This window comes from Antrostomus carolinensis, unplaced genomic scaffold (assembly GCF_000700745.2).
Source record: "Antrostomus carolinensis isolate BGI_N321 unplaced genomic scaffold, ASM70074v2 scaffold48842, whole genome shotgun sequence".
Lineage (NCBI taxonomy): Eukaryota > Metazoa > Chordata > Aves > Caprimulgiformes > Caprimulgidae > Antrostomus > Antrostomus carolinensis.
Genome location: NW_010299770.1, coordinates 4449 through 18692, shown reverse-complemented (window position 1 = coordinate 18692; position 14244 = coordinate 4449). Strand labels below are relative to the sequence as shown.

General features: G+C 38.3%; 1 protein-coding gene across 1 annotated transcript in view; it reads left to right on the top strand.

Annotated features, from left to right (window-relative positions):
- Positions 1-2395: 2395 nt before the first annotated feature.
- PGM2 (phosphoglucomutase 2) overlaps positions 2396-14244 on the top strand; it is a 14320-nt gene continuing 2471 nt past the window's right edge. The window contains exons 1-10 of the mRNA XM_010162893.1: positions 2396-2560; positions 3434-3540; positions 3956-4040; positions 5366-5449; positions 6877-7070; positions 8202-8391; positions 9086-9183; positions 10743-10923; positions 11037-11130; positions 11919-12048. Of these exons, the coding sequence (XP_010161195.1) occupies positions 2474-2560; positions 3434-3540; positions 3956-4040; positions 5366-5449; positions 6877-7070; positions 8202-8391; positions 9086-9183; positions 10743-10923; positions 11037-11130; positions 11919-12048 (1250 nt within the window). The 5' untranslated portion in view covers positions 2396-2473. The remainder of the gene's footprint in view (positions 2561-3433; positions 3541-3955; positions 4041-5365; positions 5450-6876; positions 7071-8201; positions 8392-9085; positions 9184-10742; positions 10924-11036; positions 11131-11918; positions 12049-14244) is intronic.

The following is a 14244-nucleotide window of genomic DNA, read 5'->3' as shown; positions in this document are numbered from 1 at the left end:
AGCACTTCGTCCTTTAGATACAATTGGGTCCTTCTTTAATAGGGATGCTACGAGGATTTGGTTTTGGCTTTTTCTTCTGCTTAAAAACTTAGGTTTTTTCCTTACATGTATAGAATGGCATAATAACATTCCTAAAATTGAAACAAAATAAACAAAATTGGAACAGTTGTCTGTACGGAAAAAAAAAAAAGCTAATTCTTAGGGGAATATAGCCATAATTATGACAGAAATTCTGGAAAAATCTTTCTGATATTTTAAGCAGACTTGGGCCTGGCTTTTACCTTTTGCTTTTTAGAGTGTGTGTGTTTGGCAAGGGGGAACAACCCAAACAACTAAGTTCATGCAGTCATGCAGTCAAGTTTTCTCTAGCAAATGATGTGGACTGAAACTCCAAGACTCAGGCAGCCACCTGGATAAGTATAATCATTTAACCAGACCTGAAAAACTAGCGGATCCCTGAAGTTTCACAGTAGGTACCAAACCTGGGAAATTCCTGTAACAACAGTAATAAACAAAAATCTTCTTGTTGTGAGAGCTACGGTATGATCCCAGCGTCCACCTGTCCTTCTGTATTGGCGTTACAGCTTCTAGTCTGTCCCACATCTATACAAGTGTGTGCAGCATCTACCTAGAGAGTTGCCCGTTTCAATGGTGAGAAACGACTCCTGTGCACAGAGCTCATGGGGCAGTGGGGGGGAAGGTGACTCAGCGCTGTACAAAGCCTGATGCAGAAGGTGGCTTTCAGGCTTTACCTACCAGACATAGGCCAGATACTGCAGCAAAAAGTTCAGGTCAACTTCTGAACAGTCTAAACTCAGAATAGTTGTGCTGACCTATATTATTCTATAATAACATCGGATTATATTTATTCTTATAATTACAGAATAATTATACAGAATTACGTTGAGCCTCCTACAAGGAAATGTCAGTTACGTGCTTGGACTGGTAAATTGGTAATTTGTAAAGTGGAAATCAGTAATTCAGGGGTACCTAATTGCTTATTGCACTCAGGAAACTTCTGGTTTCGTCAATGAGTCCAGCTTATTCTACATTACATAGTTTGCTCATTAGCACCAAAGGCTCTTTAGCCTTTTGAGTACTTATTTAAACTATGGTGTTTGTCCTACAGCAGCAGATGCACAGATCCATGATTAGGGCATCCAGACCCTGGTCTCAGTTTGGTTTCCAGAATGCTTACACCTTTGTATACAAGCTCGCTCACGTGCCTACTACTGAGCATGTTTTGCAGCACTTTGTGGAGCTGCAGAAAATGCATAGTTCTTTTCTGCCTTCCCTTGCTGTAAGCATACGTAGGTCATCCAAAGAACAGTGAAGTCTGTGACTTTTACGAGGTCATTTGGTTGACTAGAAATCAAAGCTTAGGTCCATTTGGAAATTACAATCTTTGTACTCCAGCGTAAAGTGTGTGTAATCATGCGGTGACTAACCTGCAGAGTATGCTGCCTCTCCACATAGCCCTGTTGCCTAGTGGCTGGAGTGTGCCATCTGTCCTGTTAGCTCATCAGTTTCCAAGAAATCAAATATTAAACTTCACAAAGCCCATGCTATGAAGACTGACATATTGGGGCACACAGGACTGTTCTAGTTCCTAAGTTTGGAAACAGAGTTGATAACAATAAGGAGTCGATACAAACAATAGACCAAGAAAAGCAGTGAGACTTAGAAACTCCTCACTGTTCGCAAGCAGTCTGACACAGCCTTTCCATCACCACTCTGCACAGTCATTTTATTTAAGAATTCAGCTCTGGTTGCCAAGCTTTCATCCTGAGGGCTGTGCTTATTTTTACAAGCATTACCTGCAAATATATTGCAAACTGTCATCTTTTGACAAGTCTGATTAGTTTTGCTGCTGCCTCTACTGTTAGCCAGTCTTGGGACAAGGTTATGATGTTAGTTTAAAACTCTACTTACAGCACTATGGAAGTAACAAATATTTCTTAATCATCAGCTTAACATGTAGCTTCCTTACATGTTTAGAGTAGATCTTGTGTTGTGGTGACAGAAATTCTTTGAACTGTAAAGGTGCTTTTTATGTTTGTTTTGTTTTGTTTTTTAAACAGGAAAATATTAAAATAGACACCTTGGAAATCTTTTCACTTCCCAAAATGTTACATACACACTGCTGTCGAGGCAGCATGTTCAATTAAGCAGATAAATCTAAAATAAGTCATGCCTGAGATTGTACTGACTGCAAATTAGGAAGAAGTAGCAGGAGTTCTGGTGTTCCTGAAGTCGTGTGCAATGTTTTGATACTGAAATAACCCAGTAACAGAGACTGTGAAAGAGTCATTTCTGTCAAGAAGCTGAGTGGTATTAAAAACAAACAAACAAACAAAATCTTTTCTAGAATATCTGAATTTTGTATCTACAGAATCCAAAAACTTCTGCAATAGTGAAGCAACTGCTTGCTGAAGGAAATGCTGGAGAGCTGCAGAAATACTTTGGCTCGCGGATGGAGTTTGGCACAGCAGGGCTCAGAGCTGCCATGGGAGCGGGCATTTCCCACATGAATGACTTGACTATAATCCAGACAACACAGGTACTGTGCTCAGCACTTGGCCTCACTTAACTCGTTGCATATAGGAACAGAAGAGCCTCATTTGTGACAAGCAAATGGATATTCTATGGAGGTATAAGTTTTCTACTGTTCCTCCAGTTTTCAGGAGTCATTTAAATGATAATTATTAGCTGAGTGCTGATCTCTGAAAACAAGCAGAGAGAAGCTATTAAGCCATTAAAATATTTTTCCATATTGGATTTGCAACTGAATTTATACACAGCTACAGTTAAGCTCAAGTTGATCAGTTAGTCCTGATGTAACAACTACAGAAAAACCCCAAAGGTAGGCATCATTTGTCTAAGCTTTGTGTATACTGGACATAAACTTACATCAGTGCAGTAAAGCTGTAGATACTCATGTAAATCCTAAAGTAGATCTGCTTGGGGAGAACTTAAAAAAACTCCAAACCTTAAATTTCTGCAGCCTGGAGTGGTGGTGTATCATGTCCTAAACAGGTGTTGTTATTAAGGTGAGATTCAGTTAAAAAACAGATGTCAGTTAAAAAACTGAAATATTGGCTGGTTGTTCTCTTCCTCGTCTGAGACCTGACTCAGCTAAATCACTTCTCAAAATCTGCAATTCAGACTAATCGTGTTGACTGTTTCTTTCTGGAGTTGGTTCTGATTTTTGGAAAAGTACTTAAATGCTGTCCAGCTTCACTATATTGATTTGAAAGTTTCTGACTTTTCTTGGTGTTTATTGGTCCTAGACAAACTGAATCCTAATCCACTTCAGTGAGATGTTACATGCACTCACCTTTCTAAGACATCAGTATCTTAACAATCATTTTAATGCAGTGATAAATTAAATATTAAGATTGGGGTAATGAGATGGATTTGTTGTTGTCTTCAGGGATTTTGCAGATACCTTGAGAAGAATTTCAGTGACCTGAAAAAGCGAGGAGTTGTGATTGGTTTTGATGCTCGTGCTCACCATCCCAGCGGAGGAAGCAGCAAAAGGTACTTTTTACATTTTAAGTATTTTGTAGATGTCTTATGTGATCCGTTATGGTTTTACATCTGCTTCAACGGTATTTTATCTTTATGTAGAGTGAATTAAGGTGAGGGATTTACAAATTTTTATTTGTAATATTATTTATTTACAAATATTATTTGTAAATAAAATTATATTTTATTAATGCCAAAGGTGTTCTCAGAGTTGTGCTTTGTCTGTTGGGAATAGGGAGGGAACGCATTTAAAGTGTGTCTATATAATAATCTGGGGTTTATTTATGTTTGTGTTTTGGGTTTTGGGTTTGTTTTTGTTTTTTTTTTTTTAATTGGAGTAAGAAGGGGGAAAAAAAGCTGTGAAGAATAGGAAACTAATTGATGAGAAAATGAATATATTTCCAAGGCATCTTTTCTTGTCATTTAGGTTTGCAAGACTTGCTGCTAATACCTTCATAAGTCAGGGAGTTCCAGTTTATCTGTTCTCTGATATAACACCAACTCCTTTTGTGGTAGGTTTCTCCATTGTATCTTTTTATAGACACACAAATTCTGTCAAAAATTCAATACTTACATTAAGGAAAACTTGACAAACCACTTTTAACTTTTTAAGCTGTACCTGCAGTTAGTCTTGTGGTTATTTAGCTGTATTTAGTTTACAGTATCCACAGCAAGAGAAGGAAGGAGCTTAGTGGAATATCGGTGACGGTGGGATGTGCTTCTATTTGTTCCGGCTTTCAGCCAGATTGCCTCTAGAAGTAATTTCTAGATCGCTGTGGAGTCTGAAGTCTGAAACTTAAGAAGTCTGAAACACACAGACATTTAGTTTTTTGATTTTTGGTTGGTTGATTGGTTTGGTTTGGTTGGAATTTTTGTGGGGTGGTTTGTTGTTTGTTTATTTGTTTTTGAGGCAGGGAGGTATTGAATCCGAAGTAGCCTTTTTAAATAGCAGGCTGTAGGAGTGCAGTGACATTACGCCGGGAGGGTTGCTGAATGTGTCCGCATTTCCACCGTGGGATCACTAGGTGTCAGTGCTCTAGAGCAATAAAGAAGACTTCTACCTTTGCACTAAAAGCAGCAGTTACCCCCGGTGCCAGTTGCACCAGTGAGTGCTGCTGCAAACACAACATGATGGGGTGAAGACTTTATGTGTAGCATTCTTGTACTGATACAAATTTTGGTAGGTTTAGGATCAAATTCTTCACAGTGCAGCTTAAAGCAGCGTGGCAAGAACTGCATTTGATGGCTTTGCTATTGAGTAGAGAGCCAGGACTAAACTTGAACTGCATCTCTTATCACAAATAATGCTTTATTTTTAATTCACTCCATCTGTTTTGGACTGATTTATAAGAGCACTCTCCAAAAAAATTCTCTTCTGAACCATGATGGAGTAGTTGCTCCATGGGCTGTTGTCAAATGATAGTATGGATGAAAGTGCTCCAGTTGTAATTCTCTATCCTCTGCAGACGTCTGCCATTATCCCAACAGACTCTGCACCCTTAAAGGCCTCATATATCTCAAGTCATTCTACAGTAGGCAACATATGCATTCAGTTTCCTTCTAGAAAAACACTACTCTAGAGATCCACAAAGTACCTGAAACAACACTAAGAATATATAAATGGGAAAATGCAGAAGAAAAAGCAAGGGCTAAAGTTGTGCCACATAGGGTCTAGTGGAGCAAGTACTACTTAGCTGTGGCTTTAAAGAGTCAGTCTGTAGGAATCACGTCCTGGCTTTCTTTTCATTCAGCAGTATGGAAGTATTGCATATGCATGAGAACAAATAATATAAAATATTGTGCATATTCCACTTCAAATCACTTTTTCTTGTTACAGCCATACACAGTAACTCACCTGAAGCTTTGTGCTGGCATTATGGTAACGGCTTCCCATAATCCAAAACAAGATAATGGCTACAAGGTATTCCTGTACAATCTATTTCCTCTTTTTTTCAGACATTTTTCCCATGTAGAGACACCAATATTATTGTGTATAGTTCCTGTCATGTTCTGGACCAAATCAATCGATAGTTTGATTTTTGAGATCTCTTCTAGACATACATATTTAAAGCTAGAAGCATGTTATACTAATAACGTAATTAAAATCTTAGCTCTAAAAAGCAGGAAGATAAGTTGTACCAGTGCGTGCTTTGGAACACTTTAAAATATTAACTGACCTTTTTTCAAAAGCATTAATCGCTTCTCCAGTGCACGATTTAAAAAGATCTCTTTACTTTTACAAACCCAGAGAATTAAAAATATGTTAAACCTAATGAGTTGCTTGTACAAAACATTTAGAATAAATTCCATTTACTTCATGTAGTATATTTTTCTTTTGCTAAATGACACAATTATCAGTGTGACCTTTTTCTATGACAGAAATCTCCCTTCCACTGAACAAACATGACTGAGCTGCCTGTATGCCAGTCCCACTGCTAGACTAGTCATATACAGACTGTCTCCAGAATACAAAAATCGAACTTTGGAGGTCTTTTTTTGTCTTCTTAATAGAAAAACGGGGCATTAGCAGGGATGATTTCTTGCTGTCTCTCTTTCCAGAACTTCATGTCTGTTTAAAAGTGCTTTTTTTTTAATATTTCATGTATGGATCTTGATAGCTTGTTTGGGTGTTTTAGCAATTACTTTTTAAATCAACTTCACTTTTTCTCAATGTTTTGTTTTTTGGGCTACATATGTACATGGCCCAGATGCTGTTAGGTATCTTTCCTTAAACTTGTGGTCTGTAAGCCATCTGTAGAAGGAAGTGTGCAAACAAGTGTCAAAAAGTAAAACATAATAAGTCCATCTCTTCCTGGATGTGTAAACAATCAACAAAAAGAAAACTACAAGTAATGAACATCTTGAAATATAGTTGAGTTTGTGCTTGCTGTTGTGGCAACACTGCTGCTATAGGCAGCTGCAAAGTTTCTGTGCCTTTCGCCTTCATTTTTTTTGTGGTAAATGTGTTTCACTTTTGCATACATTTTTCCTCTTAAGAATTCTTCTCTATATAATGATTTTACTTACAAATCTGGAAGAAAGTATATAAAATATCATAAGCAAGTTGTCAATCCCAAGGCTGGCTGATACTTGAATCTTCTCAGTAGATGAGTTGGGTCTTGTTTTATGTTTCATTGTGGATTTTTATATCTTCTGATAAAATTAAACAGGTTTTTTTCATAGAACAAAAATGGGATGTGAGAGGAAACACTGGGAATATGAACAGGGGAATACTCTGGGTATACTTAAGCCTAATTTACTGTAACACTCTACCGAATGCAGAGAGATAACAAAGCTATCCTACAATATTAATGACCAAAATACTCTCTTACCCTATTTTTTATTTAGGTATACTGGGAAAATGGTGCTCAGATAATTTCCCCTCATGACAAAGGAATTTCTCAGGCTATTGAGGAGAACCAAGAGCCATGGCCTCAGGCTTGGGATGACAAACTGATTGACGGCAGCCTGCTACTTCATGATCCATATGCCACTGTCAATAAGGAGTATTTCAAAGACATACAGAAACAGTGCTTTCACAGGTAACTGGTGTGAACTTGGTTAAGAATATGGGATTTTCCATCTAGTAGGTCAGTGGGGCAGTTTAAATTGATGGAAGTGAGGGCAGCCACCATCCTGCCATGATCCAGTTCTGTCTATGCCTCCTTGTCATCTTCTGTGGTAGCGCTGGCAGCTCTGTGGTGACATAGTAAGGCAGTTCACAAAGCTGTTCTAGCAGAAGTGTAACCCAGGAAAGTGAGCAATTAGCTTCTGATTGTATCATCTCCCTGTATTTGCACAACCATGCATAAGCCAAATGCCACAGCTAGACTGGGGCTGTCTTGTGCAGCTGGGGGTGAGCTGACACTGATGGTCCAACAGCCTTAAAATGAGCTTCTGAGAGAGAAGGTGGACAAGGCTATTAAGCCAGTTCTGGAAGAAGGAGGTCTTGCTCTGTTATTGTACTCTTGTGTGTGCTCCTGGTGCCCTTGGGCACCTTGCAGGAGCCTGTTCCTGCCACTTGCTCAGTAAAACCTTCACTCAACAAAATCAAGTGGATGTTTCTCTTTGTGACTAACAAATAGAATCAGTTTATGGATTAGATAAGCAGCAGCCTGTTAGATCTGCTTATTTGCATCAAAATTTTAACCACCAGTAACCATGCATGTTCTTACTCTTGCTAAAAAAGAAGTCAGAATTACTAGAAAGTTGGAGCTATGCGAGAAATTATGCTGCTTTTTCAGAATAGGAGTTAAATGTCTCCTTAGGAGTTTGCGTGCCTTTAGGTACGTCTTAGAGTTTCAGTAATGTACTTTGTAAAAATGAGTGTGCTCAAATGAGGCATGCTGCTGTCAGTTCACTGTGTTTACAGTCTTTGGAGCTGGTTTAAATGCCACAGTTGGGGATGAAGAGTCATCTTAGTCACTTGTGTTTGTTCTCCACTCACCTCCTTTGGGGCGCATAGAGTGTACTGTCTTTCTTATTCCAGTGATTTGCACATACCAGGAGGACATTAGATATCAAGAGTGACTCTGCTGAAAAATGAGGCTAAGCCAGTTTTCAAGCTGTTACCTTTAAAATCTGACCTCAGAATACTGAGTCATACCTGTTTCTGAACATAGTGCAGAATATTCTTCCATATCCAAGTTTACTGTTAATCTGTTTTATTTCAGGAATATAAACAAGGAAACAAACCTGAAATTTGTTCATACTTCTGTGCATGGTGTAGGTCATAAATTTGTGCAGTTGGCCTTCAAGGCATTTGACCTTAACCCCCCTTTTGCTGTCCCGGAGCAGAAGGATCCTGATCCAGAATTTCCCACAGTGAAGTATCCAAATCCTGAAGAAGGCAAAGGTGTTCTGGTGAGCAGATATTTTTTTAACAGAGTGAATGTCTTTCAAATAGTGTTTCCTTTCTGCCAGTAATCACGGCTATAAATATTGGCTGAAGGTCTATTTTGTTTCTGTTTTCATAGCCTTACATTTAGTGAAGAGTTAGGTGGTATCCTTGCATTGAAATGTGTAACTTTTTGAACCAGTCAGGTAATAATTAGCTAATTATCTTTAAACTATTTTGTTCTGCGCTCTAAGAAAATGGGCAGCATCTGCACATAGAACAAAGTGATACAGTTCCTTTAAAAAATAGAATTAAATAATAATTTAAAAATCTTCTGGTTTTGGAAAGTTTCTACAATTTACATCTGAAATACAAAGACTAAATTCTGATATGACACTGGGAGGGGGCGGGAGAAGTCCTAACAGGTGGTTAGAATTTCTGCTACATGTATTTCTGCTACACTTTGTTATTGAAGGATCGTGCTGAACCCAGGTAGCGTTTGACTCGGGCTGCAAAAGTGGAACGATGTAGGTGAAGTTAAATACCCTGACTGTGCTCTACTGCTGCCAGGCCTGGAGTTTGTTTTTTGTAGACACACATCATGATTTCGGGTGTTTGAGATTTAAATAAATTGGGAAAATTATTTAAAACCTATAAAGAAAGTGAAAATAGTATTTGTGAGTATTAATACTGATCTGCTCTTGCTTACCACTTTTCCAGACATTGTCTTTTGCTTTGGCTGAAAAAGATGGGGCAAAAATCATTTTAGCAAATGATCCTGATGCTGATCGACTTGCCGTGGCAGAGAAACAAGAGAGGTATGGTAATAAAGAAATGCACAGCATTTACATTTGTTTACTTAAAGGCTAGGCTGATTTGGGGGGATTTTTGCAACCTGTGTTGCAGAGGAAGATAGAATAGTTACAGTAATTGCTACTAGAAATGTGAGAGGACTGTATGAAGCAGACCACAGTGGGGCAGTAAATGAAATAATTATTAATATTGGACACTGTACAGAAGCCTGAATAAATACTTGACACTTGCGGTACTCGAGGCACACACAGAAAGAAGCATGTGGATTGTTGTGATTGTGCTGTACCTTTTGAAAGGCAGGTTTTAAGTTAGAAATTTTTCACAGAAGACTTCTTTCATTCTGTGTTTACTAAATAACAACTTGAGTATTCAGGAGAACCTTTATAGTCCCCTGATAATCTCAGGAATAGGGAACATCCATGTTCCTTAATATGAGTTCCTTCTTTTTCAAATACTGTTAGACCAGACATGTCACTAATCATTAGAAGATTTGGGCCCTCTCCCTCGGTTCCCTACTTCTATGCATATTTTTTTTTAACTTGTTATCCGCACAACATGAACTAAGGAGGCTTCTCAGCCTGTAGAAGAATGGGCTAATTTACACTCTCTGCTTTATCTTTGGCAGTATTAGCTGGCATATCCTTGTTTTAATATTTTTGGCCTGTGCCAGCCTCAGTTGGCAATTCAGCACTGAGGAAAAAGCATAAAAAGCTTTAGTTCGTGCTAGTTATGATGGGTTAAACCAAGAATGCAAAATCACTCATGTTTTTTGTATAAAACCTTCGAGCTATCAGAGACGTGAGGGGATGTCAGTTGATGGCATTTATCACCATTGAGAGCCTGGTGCTCTCACTCTGATACCTCTTGCTGATTGTTTAGCCAGTCTTAGTTGTCTCCTAACTTTCAGTCCTGCGTCCTCCTCTCAAACTTCTGCTGTAGCTGTTCATACACTAATCGAATATTAATATAGGCTTCTACAGTATCTGTACTTCTTCTTTGACAGAAACTCCTGCTAGAGCACACTGCCAGTGCTCTTACACTAAGTTGTCGCTGTGCATTGCTTTGTGCCTGTTGGCATCAGTAAATGCAGGAGACTGAGTCTGCTTCTCTTTCAACAGGTACTGTTTGTGTAGGTTTTGATTTTTGTCAGTTTGGCAGTGTCTTTGTCCCCTTTTGTGACTGGGAATTTTGGGGCAATTTTGACATCTGTCTTTCCCTTTTTCCTTCATTTTTTCTTGTTCTAGCAACACGTCAATGTTAATATTTTTTCCCTGTTTGAGATTTTTTCCGATCTCCCTTAATGACCATTTGGTGTATTTGTTGTCAAATAAAAGGTATTTGTCACTGAGTCAACTAAAAATACTCACTTGAGAATTGCATTTTTGTGTGTCTGTGAGGAATTTTTTTGTGTGTTCTTAACCAATACATGTTACTTGGAACTCAGATGCAGTGGTTTTATTTGCTGTTATTAATGTATGGAAGAACCAGTAAATTATTTTTTCCCTGGTATTATCCTTTGAATTCATATACTTTCTATGATTTTTTTTCCCCCCCCCCCATCTAGTGGTGAATGGAAAGTGTTTTCTGGAAATGAGCTGGGAGCTCTTTTAGGCTGGTGGATCTTTACTTGCTGGAAAAATCACAATAGGGATACTTGTGCCATTAAAGATGTCTACATGTTGTCCAGTACTGTTTCTTCCAAAATCCTGAGAGCAATTGCACTAAAGGAAGGTTTTCACTTTGAGGTAAGCTCTTACATGTTATTCCATGTTCTTTTATTTGCTTACCTACACAGTGTCATATCTTTGTAAAACATTGTTTTTATTTTTAATGCCTTTTTTTCTCTTTCCTGCTGTAGGAAACACTGACAGGTTTCAAGTGGATGGGCAACCGTGCCAAACAGCTCATGGACCAGGGAAAAGCTGTTCTTTTTGCATTTGAGGAGGCTATAGGTAAGAAACATAATATTATGTTCTGGTATCCTGTAAAATAGTGAAAGTAGGACTACTGCAAAATGCCCTCAACACAGTGGGTGTATTTCCAATGAGTAATTGATATCATCCATTTGGATGATTGATATTACTAGTTTTAATCCTTTGTATCTCTGCTTAGCACAGAGTATGATGATGTAAGCTAGGTGTATGTATCTTCAGTAGCATGGCTCTGTGGACTTGGACTGCAAATTCTGCACAAGCTATTTAAAAAAATCCAAATAAACATTCAAGTTGAGTATGCTTAGCTGACAGTTTTAAGCTAAGTAGAAATGTGAATGAAATAAAGTAAAAACTCACTCAAATTATACCTGTAAACTGGAAAGCCATGAATAAAAGCTGTGAATTCATGAGAAGGAAATTGCAAAGTTATAATGCTATTTCTTGAGCAACTCAGTACCTGAAAACCAGAGAAGATGTGACTAATGTCACGGATACCTACCAGTGTTGCTATATGGTACCATGCAAGGGTAATCACATTTGAGACAACGCACTATACTTTCATTGTTCCTGCAGTGTGGCATTTTTCTTTCACGAGAGCCACGAAAGTACTCAGGAACATCTGGCACTGATACAAGTCTGTCTCTGTCTTGAAATTCCATTAAATACCTTGCTAACTCTAAAATGTCTGTACTATGGTAAGGTGCATTTTTCCTTTAAAATATGTTGGTTTTATTAATTTCTCCCCCTCCATTTTATCTTTTTTCCTCTTAAAAATATATCAAATAAATATAATTTTCTTTATTTAGGTTATATGTGCTGTCCTGCTGTTCTGGACAAAGATGGTGTCAGCGCTGCTGTTATAACTGCGGAGATGGCTAGCTTTTTGGCAACCAGGAATTTGTCTTTGTCTCAGCAGCTGAAAGCTGTCTATGATGAGTGAGTTCAATTAGAATTGTTTAATTTTCAGATTTTCTCCATTGCACATACCAGGGTTAATAGGGACTCAATAGCAACCTAGAGTATTTGAAGAAATAAAAATTGGGTTATTGTACTATTAACACAGAATTGTGTTAATAGTAATGTTCTAGAAAGTGCTCCTGCCTCATGGGCATGAATATATTTATGACTTCATTATGTGTTGTTTTAAGGTATTCTGAGAAGAATATTACCCTTACTAATTCCCTATTAGTTAATGAGATTTTTGAGGCATTTTTGATCGCTTGTCTGAGAGGTTTCTCCCTTTTGGGAAGTTCTGCTCATGGGTCCTTTTACAGAAGACTGGCCTGGTTTTTGGCCGGCAGTATTGTAGAGATTATAGTACCTTTTGCTGCTTAAATGTGCCAGATGCACAAGAAAGTTGATGACACAATGGGTGTAAGTAGCTCTGGCATACTTATGCTAGTCATAGAAGCCAGCTTGCTTCTGTCCTGCTTGCAGAGCTACTTGTGATTAAATTAATTCTAGTTGGCTCTAAAGTTAGGCTTTTTATTATATTATTCTGTCTTTTTTTGATGGATAGTATATGTTGGTTGTTCTTTCTCTTTTGGCTCCTGAATACTGAGATTTGAGATGATTATGCAGAAGTGCTGTGACTGACCATAACTGTTGGCTATATACAGCTGGGTCCCTCTGAGAGCTTTTAATATGAGGCACTACTTTTGTTTTGTTCTTGTTCAATGTGTTCAAAGACCTACAGAAATCAGTAGCAAAGACAGCTGTTGGATTTCATGGGGCAGGTAGTGGGGGTTTGGGGGGGGGTATTCGTTTTACAGGAGGGAGCAGTAAAGACTGGCTGATAACTCTCCACCTCTTCATGTCTCATAGACACTAACAAAGGAGTAGTGGAACCTGCAAAGAGACTTGTTAAAAACCTCCAGCCTTGGTGCTGCTTGTTTTCCAGTCCTCAGATCTCTCATTTGTGCACAGCACTAACCATGTTGTTTCATCCACTGTTTAAGAAGGAATCAAGCAGCAAAGACTTGCTAGAACGCTGTATAAATAAATTGTGGGATTTATCAGCTATTGTACATGGGTGGATTCGAGAAACAGTAATATAAATGCATGGAAGAGGAATTCATGCCTAGAGCAGCAAATATAGGATCTGATAGGAGAATTCCCTTAATTACTAGTAACTGGCAGTGTAAATTCGAAGAATTAGCCTTCTCTGGCTCACTCATTCAGTAAACACCTGCCTCAGGTTGCTGTCAGAAACAGAATATTTAACTGAGTGGAACTTGGGTGTGCCACAGTGCTGCTGTGTACACAGCCACTGAAGAGGACTCTCAAAGTCAGAGCTTTTTTAGCAGAAAAGCAGTCTGTAGATGCACCACAAAGATGTCACTGCATATAGACACTGTCACGAAGACAGTGACATCAAGAAAATCAAGAAGGTGCAGAACTTGCACAAAAGCCACAGATACAGGAAAGTATACAAATTTGTCTTATTAAATTGATGTTTGACAACTAAGATGGGAGGGGTTCTTGTTTTGTGTGTGTTTGGGTTTTGTTTGCTTGTGGCTAGTACAGAGTTGCAGTTTTCTATCCTTACTATATTCTTTGTCAGATTTGTCTTGTGAGTTGCTGTTGAAGCAGGGGGAACTCTACTCTGTATTTTGGAGGTATAGAAGGAGGATCTGCTGTCAAAGAAGTAGATGCAGATCAGGAAAATGACACGGTCCTAGCAGGCTTATCACTTATTTGAAATATAGGGTAGATTTTGTAAATTCCCTTACTGGATTCTCAAGACTGATTTAACAACTATTGACCTTCAAGATGCACATTTTGGTATAAACATAACCCTAATTAAGGAACCTTTCAGGTTTCTAGCATGAACATCCTAGTACTAACGAAAGATTCTGCCCTTCAGATTTTCCCTGGCATCAAGGATACTCATCAAGTGTTGATCTTTAGTAAGAGCTCCCTTAAACAACAAAAAAGTCCAGGCTTGTATGCTTTTCAACAACACACAGTTTTGAAAAAGTCAGTGTTAGCAGGTCATTTTGCTTTGATGCAGATTCTGCATTATTTTACCTGGCAGCAAGCAGATAAGATAAAGAGACAATATTCAGAACAGTTTGGTTCAATAGAAACACTTTAATGTAAGAGCAGCTTCTGAAGTGTGTTTGGAAAAAA